This window comes from Pezoporus wallicus, unplaced genomic scaffold (assembly GCF_028554395.1).
Source record: "Pezoporus wallicus isolate ANWC-B61680 ecotype Strahan unplaced genomic scaffold, APGP_CSIRO_Pwel_v1 contig_4901, whole genome shotgun sequence".
NCBI classification, from domain to species: Eukaryota; Metazoa; Chordata; class Aves; order Psittaciformes; family Psittacidae; genus Pezoporus; species Pezoporus wallicus.
Window position 1 is genome coordinate 2,455,101 of NW_026640354.1, and position 9,310 is coordinate 2,464,410.

Below are 9,310 nucleotides of genomic sequence, written 5' to 3' on the forward strand. Positions count from 1 at the left end.
GCATTTCTGAGGCACTCTTGTTGGTATGGACAGCACTGAGAAGTAACTTCCAAATCCCACGTCCTCCTCAGATGGGAGGGTGGGCCAGGAGTGCTGAGAGGCAGGCATCTGCAGATACGGAGGGGCCTGAACGGCACTCAGGTCTTTCCTTAATCACAAAGCAGGAGGAGATGGGAGGGAACTAACTGGAACATAAAGGAAAGCATGGAAAAGCGAGGCTGGTCCTTTATGTGCTAATTCAAACAGGTGCAATTCTGCAGCTGCTGTCTGTGCTGAAGGAAGCAACTAGAATTGAAAACCAGGAATGCGAGGAAGTTGAGGTAGGTAAAGGTTCACAGTGTGTGCTTGGAAGGTGAGAACCTGGCAAGAACACATGCAACCATCCATAGATGAGGAGAGTAAGATTCAGAATTCAAAAATACTACAGCTGTGTTAGCATTACTGCCTCTTCCCCAGTTAAGATGTTCTGCCTGTTAATAATGATGCAGAAAAGGCAGAAGTTTCCAATTAAAAGTTCTGCTTCCTGTTTGAAAACATGGCACATTGTGTGATGAAGCATTTTCCAACCCACCAGCAAGTGAACAGGCAAAGCATTACTACAAGTATTTTAATGAACTGTATATATTAAGGTTTAAAGACAGCCGACCCAGCACATACTAAGGTAACTGAAAATGTCAACAGATTTTGGGAAATTGTAACTATCACACTACCGAAGAGGAACTAAAATGGCTTTGGTAGGAAAACAGACCAACTCTGGTCAAATAAACACACCATCCAAACCATGCTGCAGAATTTAAATTTGTAGAAGATTAAAGGTTCAAAATGTAATTAGCACCAGTTACCATCTCATTTGAAAAACCGGCTTTAGTAAACCTCATTTTGCTCTTCAGCGAGGTACTTGGTTGATAAGCCTTACTGAACAGTCTTAATACTTTAGTAGGGCATCGCTGCAGTGAGACAAACATCTTGACTGGCAACTAAGACAATACTATGTTGATAAAACACATATCAGGTATACAAACAAGGTAGATTTTAGTGGGGAGCTCCCCCACCGGCTGCAAGTTGAGCAAGTTCTAGGGAGTTTGTACACATTTGTGACAGGACTAACATACCCTAATACTCTAATAAAATAATGCAAAAGGCAAAGCAGAACAAAACCATGCCTGCCTACACATAGCCAGAGCAATGCAGAACAGCAAATACCATGAAGTAAAGCTGTCTTTCAATTCAGACACAACTTGCTTTGGCACAGCAAAAGGCAAAAATGTACAGGGAAAAGAAACATGGGTCATAGGACAGGAAGTGGTCCTGTGCTCTCCAGGAAACATATGCAGCTTTAATGCCTACTGTGGTACTGTGGCAAAACCAGCTAATGGAACTGTGAATATATCAGCTGGAGCATGTACAGTAACAGAGGTTGAAAAATCTGCAAAACACTAGGAAGGAAAGACAAAGGGATGAAGAAAACATTTACAGCTAAAGACTGGAGAAGATCCATTTGTTTAGGCTATCAAAAAGAACTAGCACAGAAACAAATTGGGCGTATGTTCACACATTTTAATAATGACAGCTTGATCATATTAGTAAGTACCCACACAAGTGGAAAATTTGCACTATGCTACACTACTTTCAACTGGGCAAAGTCTTGATTTAAAAACTGATCACAGAATGACTGAAAGATACTTAGCTCAATGCCTGATAACTTAGTTTTAAGACCTGCGATATCAGATCTTCTAATGTATTCAGTCCTCTTTGACCAGGTGGTGTCAGAAAGCAATGGTATCCTTCCCCAAGCAGTATTTAGCCTGTTTTCAAGCTGGCATCTCCATTCATCAAGGAAAAGATACTGCAAATAGCACTGACAAAAAGCCACTGTACTTTAAAGCAGCACAGAGCACCCCTACACTACTCAACATCAGAAGCTGATCCTCTCAGAATTAAGCCTCCATTTCCATGCTGCCATTCACAGCCATCAGTCAGATGAGATAAAACTAAATTTCCATCCCCTCTCCACAAACAAGAGGAACCCCAACTTGTTCTCACAGAGACAGAGGGGACAGTTCTTGCCTAAGGTCACTTTTACCAATGAACCACTGTGCAAAAGGCTTAGATCAACCACATTCTGATCTCTTTGGAGGTGGGTGAACTTGATACACAGCACCTAAAGTCACAAACTGCAAAACTCTGCCAGCACTTTTGAGACATTATGTAGATGTTGAAATACATAAAGAAATCCAAGCCCTTAGACACCTCAGTCCGCTCCCGACTAACAATTTCACATCACTATTTACATCTGCATAATGTAAATAAACAGCATTAAAGATCAGGTGTATCTTGAGCAAATAATGGCTGCAAGATTTGAGTTGCACCACCATGTTTATTTACATAACACCTCTCAGAAAATTAACCACAAACATGACAGAAACAAGCAGCTTCACAATAAACCCAGGTAAGATTTTTCTGTACATTATATTTTTCAACAACTAGAAATGTTTTATTAGCTATACAGACACATTTATACATTAAAAATCTATACAACGTCCTTTTCGCTCCCAGTCTCCAAAACGTGTAGGTTCAGGGCCTTTCGGTCCACCTCTCTCTTTTGTGACAGGATTGATTCCATCAGGGAATTCTAAAACGACAGGGGAAGTTTGTTAAAACACCTATAATGTTGACAAATATAAAATGCCATCACCTACAATGTTTGCCTTCTCTTTTTCATTTTCAAATACAAAATAAATTCTCTTGTTTTAAAGGCAATCCTGAGCTAAACATTTCCAAGTCATATAAAAGTAATGTCAAAGAGTTTTTTGACTCCAATCAGCAATACATGTGATCATAGTCAGCTATGCAAATAAAAACCAACTCACTGTCCAAAGGCACTGAAGCACCACAGTTTCTCATTAACTGCTAGAGAGAACTCATGCCCTTCAGGTACACTGTACCTATGCTCACTACATCCAAACACCAGCTCACTTTCTGTGTTTGCTTAGGTCCTAATTTTAAGCACTCCATTATTTTTAGTTTGAATTTTAGTCAAGATTTTATTATTCTTGTCCCTAAAGCACTGTATTTTCACAGTTGTCAATTTGTTCATCACCACCAGACTAGACACCTCACTCACAGGAGGCACTATGAAATCCTAAATGGCTAAAATTAGACTTTTCACCTTCTAAAACGCAGCTCAAGTTCCATAAGTTCCTCTGATGCGCGTTCAGGAGAGGGTGACTCTTTGTAAGTGGGGTATGAATGGGGCTCTCAGATCTCTCTGGTATGCTAAGCTTGCATATGAGCAGCGCTGCTTCTATTCCCAGTACCCTCCTAGCTCATGCCACCTACTCCAACACCATGGACACCTCACATTCAACATCCTTATGCTACTCAGTGCTCCTTTACTCAGGGCTCTCTCTTAAGAGTAGTAAATTCACGACACCTGTGCTGCACAGTGGCCATCCCACTAGGCATCACCAAGTGTCCTGGGTTCAGCAGTAGCAGTCATGTTTCTTTGTGGTAGCTGGTGCAGTGCTGTGTTTTGACTTCCAGCCTGGGAACAGCGTTGGTGAAGCCGATGTTTTCAGTTGTTGCTAAGTGATGTTTACCCTGACCAAGGACTTTGTGAGGCTCATGCTCTGCCAGGGAGGAGGGGAAGCTGGGAGGAAGCACGGACGGGGCGCCTGACCCGGGCTAGCCGGGGAGGTATTCCATACCACAGCACGTCATGCCCGGGGTGGGGGGTAACTGGGAGTTACCCGGAAGGACAGGGGCTTCCGGGTGGAACTCGTTTTCTTGGCCGGTGGTATTGTATTCTCTTCCCTTGTTATTTTCCCTTATTATTGTTGTAGTTGATAGTAGCGGTGGTGATTTGTTGCTGGACTGTTCTTGTCTCAACCCGTAGGAGTTGCACTCTCTCGATCCTCCTCCCCGTTCCTCTGGGAGCGGGGAAGGGGAGAGCCCCGGTGCGGGGGGGGGACGGACAGGGGACACGGACCTCAATTGTTGTCAGCTAGGCACCACTCACTGGGAGTGAGTGAACAAGTTACCTGACTGGGTTTAAACCACGACACCTAGTCATGCAGTAGTTTCTAGCACAGCACCATCCTAGGCTGAGTATTTTCTCATTCTGCATTAGACGGCAGGGCTCCCCAAAGCTTCGGTATCCCACAACCTCCCTGGCCCACTGATTCCCCAGACCCTCCCGTACACATGCCTAACTTGGGGCTCCCTCAGCTGTATCCCTCACTCAGCCCTCGTGGGCAACACAAGTAATGAGAAGCACAGTTGAAAATGAGAAAAAACAGCAGAAATCCTAGAGAGCAGAGAAAAAGGACAGTGATGGAGGGAAACTCATGCAGCTACAGGCTGTACAGAATGATATCCTGGGATGCCTGTTTAAAAATTCATGTGGACCAGGACAGGAAATGTCAGTGTGTGAGCTCCTCTGGCAGTACAAGAACTGCAAATGCATCCAATAATATTTTTAGATGTCATCATACCAATATGCACTACTACTGATGTGCTGACAGCAGATGCAGAAGCTCAAAAGATTTCTCTATGATAGTTGCACAGCACTGGGAATTCAAATCACCAGCTGAAACTCTTACACTTTTCCCTAAGAACACAATGGGAAGTCATTATAACAAACCATCGCTGGCATTACATGTGGAAAATATACAGGTACAACTAAATTTAAAGCCAAAATAAACCTTGAGTCTTGTACTAAACCTAGAACAAAGCAAAAAGCAAAATATAATGATTATGCATTTGTTTTAAATGAAGCAGTGGCAACATTTTTCTTCTTGGGAATAAAAGGACAAGAAATTAAATAGCTGCTTGCACAGTAACTCCAACTCTGAGTCAGTTCTGTAGTGAGTCACAATCTGAAACTGCAACTATTTTGGAGATGATACTATAATTTTTCAGTCATTTTGTCATCTGGAAATTCACAGTAATCTCCTGATGTATTAAAAAAGCTTGTCCTAGAGGCTCGAAATAGATAAACATGTTATCACTCCTGGCAAACAGCAGCAGAACATCAGATTGTGGTGAATAAGACAAATCATGACAGCACTTTTAGTTAAGGTGCATTGGGTCAGGGTCAACCCAACAAATATGGGAATATGGCTAATTACAAACAAGGAAGAAAGAGATTCTTTCTTCTCCTGTCTGATGAAAATAGAGTATTGTCTCCAGTGACTTCAGCAGCAATGTACGTGTACTTCAATCTTGTCAGGTTCTCTAAGCGCAGCCCCACTAAGTTAACTGGAACACAACACAAACAGCAGCAGTTCATTACGTCTCCCGTGACACTCTTGGTGGCTCAATCAACTCAGTACCTGTTTCTGCCTTCCAAAACACTACCTAGGAGAATGGCTGTCCATAAAATACAGCATGAATCAGAAATCTTTTGTGGACTAAGAAACAGAACAGGCTTTTTGGATGACAAAAAGTAGCTGGTGCCCTCATCAGTCTAGCACCACAATGTACAGCTATACTGTAACAGACCAATAGCAGCTACATTACTTGGAATCATGCCATGGTTCATGGTGGAAAGCACCTTTGGCAGACATCTGGCTCCAGCCTTGCTCAAAGGTCAGGGCATCCAGGCAAAGCTGAGTAGCAACGAGAGGGATCATAGTTTTTCTCGGTGGCTTGTCACAGTGCTCTACCACCCTTGTCCTGAAGACTTTTTCCTTTATACACCATTTACTGCAGCTTGTCCCCACTGCCCTGCCTCTTTTTTTCAGAGCCATTAAGCTTAGCAAGTGAATATGAAGTGTGATGCAAGCCTATCCCTCTTCTTAAACCAGCATCAGCACTGCACCTCAGGTCCTGCTTTTAAAACACGCCTTGCGGTTTGTAAAACATGACTTACTTTCCAAGGGTTCCTTCTCTACACTGAATTCCTCCGGTTCATCAAATCGACCTACTGGTAACTTTGGTTTCCTGAGTGGCTGCTTAGCAGGTTCAGATCTTCCTCCTGTCTTACAGCTGGTGCTCCTCTGAGAGCTGCACAACAGTGATAACTCTATCAAACAAAAGGACATGTGTACCATCAGCGTGAGGGTCATACTGTTCAGAGCACCTCTGAAAAACTCAGAAAACTTCAGAAACCAGGGAGCAGAGGGAAGGAAAATAAACTCCAAATATTAGTTTGACATTCAACTCACAAACACCTAAGCAATCGGCACCGATAATTATTTCTGGCCCTAGAAACATACGTAGGCAAAACTGTGTTAGTTGTGTAACTCAGTTCACATAAACAGTGTATTTTAAAGTGCTTGAATTTATCTTCACTGTTATCTTCTTGTATTTTAGACTCTAAATAGTAATTATGCTAGCACAGGCCAGTACATTCTGTTTTCCTGGAAAAGTCCTAACCTCCCCCAAGAAACCTGCCGATTTCCAGGTCTTGGCTCATTTCCAGCAGCTCTGGAGTCATAAAAAGCTTCTGCTTTCCCAAAAGAAAGTTTTAAAAAATAAAAAACACTGTTCCCTCAGTAAGAGCTTTTCCAGAACGCTGGTAGATAATAGCTGGGCTTCGCTTACAATGGTAAAAGAGTGCAGCTGGTAGTCAAAAGCAGGACAAACTTCCAGCACATTTAAGTTAAATTACATAACTGCATGCAAATGCTTTAATTAAAAATATAAATATCTTTCCTTTAAAACCCTACTTTTTTAACATAAATGGAGGAGAAAATTTATTAATATCCATACCTAAAGTTCTCACAAGTAGAATAAAAATGGAGATGCACAACTATTGCAAGTCATAAATCACAGAACAGGAGTAGGGGGAGGGAAAGAAGGGGGGGGAGTGAGTGAAAGAGTTGCCTGACTGGGTTTAAACCACGACAGTTTGGGAGCGACATTAAAGATCATCTAGTTCCAATTCCCCTGCCATGGGCAGGGACCCCTTCCACTAGACCAGGTTGCTCAAAGCCCCATCCAACCTGGCCTTGAACACTGCCAGGGATGGGGCAGCTACAACTTCTCTGGGCAACCTGTGCCAGTGTCTCACCACTCTCATAATAATGTAATTCCAATAAATTCAAGAAACAATTCAGGAGTCATAAACAAGCCAACAAGTACTTACAAAGATCACTCAAAATGACTTCTGTTTCTCCATTTGGTTAAAAAGCCAAATGTCCGCAGTGAGCATAAACTACCCTCTGAAAGTATTTCGGCTACGCAGAAGTGCCTAAAGGAGGTCTGACTTAAGAAGGAAGACTTAAACAGAAATGCTCCCTGTACCAGCCTTGGCACAAAGCACTTGCAAGAACTATTATTCTACCTTGCTGAAGAGATCGTATCAGGAAACCTTCTCAAGCAGTGTGGATCTGACTCACCTCTATATACACACCCACTAACAATCCACTTGTATTCCCACAATCAGCATACTCATTCATCTCAAGATACCACAGCTTTAAGGTTAAACCCTACAGTCACATAAACAGTACTATGCTGCCAACTGCTGCCAATCCCCAGAAGGAGTAACTTTTTTTTCTTGCCTTAAGCATGACATAATGGACTATCAACAGTGAGGAACCTACTCCTTCCACAAACATGGGATCTTTCTACTCTTGCCAAGCAAGCTGAAAGAGAAGCTAGCTACAAAATTAAACTATAGCTGATATTCTAGCACAAATTCAAATAAAAGTCAGATTAAGGTACTGATATGAAACTGATTATCTCAGTCAACAGAGAAGCAGCAAAAACCGTTTTCCTATTTGTAATGCTTGATATTGGTGACCAAAATAATTTTTCTTGACGGAGGTGACAGAAGTTCAGCATTAAGTACCTCTGAAAAAGACGAGAGGAACAATCAACTCTTGTCAGTAAACAGCATTCTATAAGCAGATCGTTGACTCCTTCATCCTTTATGAGCTATCACAAACTCAACCAATTTATTAATTATATGCCTGAATTTAAAAGGAAGCTGAAAACCACGGGTCTTTAAAGCTGCTGCACAACCAACACCTGTAATATCCAGTTTTTCCAAGTGGTCCTCAGACCACAATTTATCAAAACAAAGCCATCCCTGTGGCAGGAGCTGGGCACTCGGGGCATGCTCGGGATGAAGTGAGGAGCACCAGCCAAATCCTGCCATGAACCTGATGGCCAAAGAGCCTATAAAGACATCTAACATTCTGCACACCCCTCCTGCCTACTTCAGGAATACTGCATCGGTAGAGATCACAGAAGTTTCAGCTTCTGATGGAGAAGTGGTCTGACCCGTAGCCCTCTGGAACAGCCTAAGATGTGTGTGCATGTGGGACATTCACTGTTAGGCAGGCTACAGGCTATCTTATTTGCCCTCCAGCCTGGGTTTCTCCATAAACAATCACCTATTTCCTCACATAAAGGACACAGACCAACTTCCAAAGCCTCAGTTAAGTTCCCTCCAGCTAGTCTACAAATACTATATCACGCGTTAGTATTTTACTAGCGTTTAAGTTTGTAGCAACGATAGGCGAAAAAACCCTTCAGAACGAGGGCGGAGAGCAGCAGATTTGCAGTATCGGGGAGAATATCAGTATCTGGAATTACCAAAAAAACCCCACCCCCAAACAGGAATCCTGTAGAAAAAAAACAGTAAGAGGGGGAAGGAGCTGTGGGCTGAAGAAGCGGGGGTCGGGCACGTCCCCCCCTCACCCGCCGCCATCTTAGGCACCCTTCAGCAGCCCCAGCGACAACAGTCGCTGCCGGTAACCACCCCCCAGTCTCTCGCTCTAACGCCCTGCGTGACGAAGGCAAGGAGAGGCTGAGTACCCCGTCAACGGCAAAGGCCGTCCCCTCCCTCCCGACCTCCCTCCCGACCTCCGCCCGCCTCTTACTCGCTACCCGGGGCACTCCGCGCACCATTCGCAGAGCCATAGCCCCGCCGACACAAGACACCCGGGGCAGGGGGACGACGAGGGCATGGCGCAGGCGCGATGCGCATGCGGAAGCAGGAGGCGGGGCTCGCCCGCCTGAGGGAGTGGGGGGGGGAAAGGCGGTTGAGGTGATGGCGGCGGCTTATGGGCAGTATGGTTTCTAGCAGCGTGGGACACCAGTCACCCCCGCGCCGCGCTCCGTCTCTTATGAACGGAGCGGAACGGAACGGAGCCTGTGGATCCAAGTGCTTGATAGAAGCAGTTCCTGGCTCCTGGAAGTGCTCGAGAAATAAGCTGTAACTCTCCCTCCCCACTCCCGCCACCCCCAAAACCCGCAACGAAGGCGTCTTCGTCTCTTCCGTGCAATAGTTTATGGCTGAAAGCACCTTTTTTTTTGCCCAAACGTGTGCATATAGATATATAAAATGAAAATTAAAATC

At 44.0% G+C, this 9,310-nt stretch overlaps 1 protein-coding gene across 1 annotated transcript; it reads right to left on the minus strand.

Moving 5' to 3' along the window:
* Positions 1–2,450: 2,450 nt before the first annotated feature.
* SDHAF4 (succinate dehydrogenase complex assembly factor 4) lies at positions 2,451–8,899 on the minus strand. The gene is made up of 3 exons (XM_057418836.1): positions 8,832–8,899; positions 5,873–6,025; positions 2,451–2,632 (listed from the first exon to the last, which is right to left on the minus strand). Exons 1-3 carry the CDS (start codon positions 8,869–8,871, stop codon positions 2,523–2,525), a joined length of 303 nt encoding a protein of 100 aa, XP_057274819.1. The 5' UTR covers positions 8,872–8,899; the 3' UTR covers positions 2,451–2,522.
* Positions 8,900–9,310: the final 411 nt, after the last annotated feature.

Coding starts and splice junctions, on each gene's coding strand:
- SDHAF4 (XM_057418836.1), bottom strand. CDS start 8,871: ATGGCTCTGCGAATGGTGCGCGGAGTGCCCCGGGTAGCGA. Junction 6,026..8,831: donor CGGAGTGCCCCGGGTAGCGA/GTAAGAGGCGGG, acceptor TTTGTTTGATAG/AGTTATCACTGTTGTGCAGC. Junction 2,633..5,872: donor AGAGAAGGAACCCTTGGAAA/GTAAGTCATGTT, acceptor CTGTCGTTTTAG/AATTCCCTGATGGAATCAAT.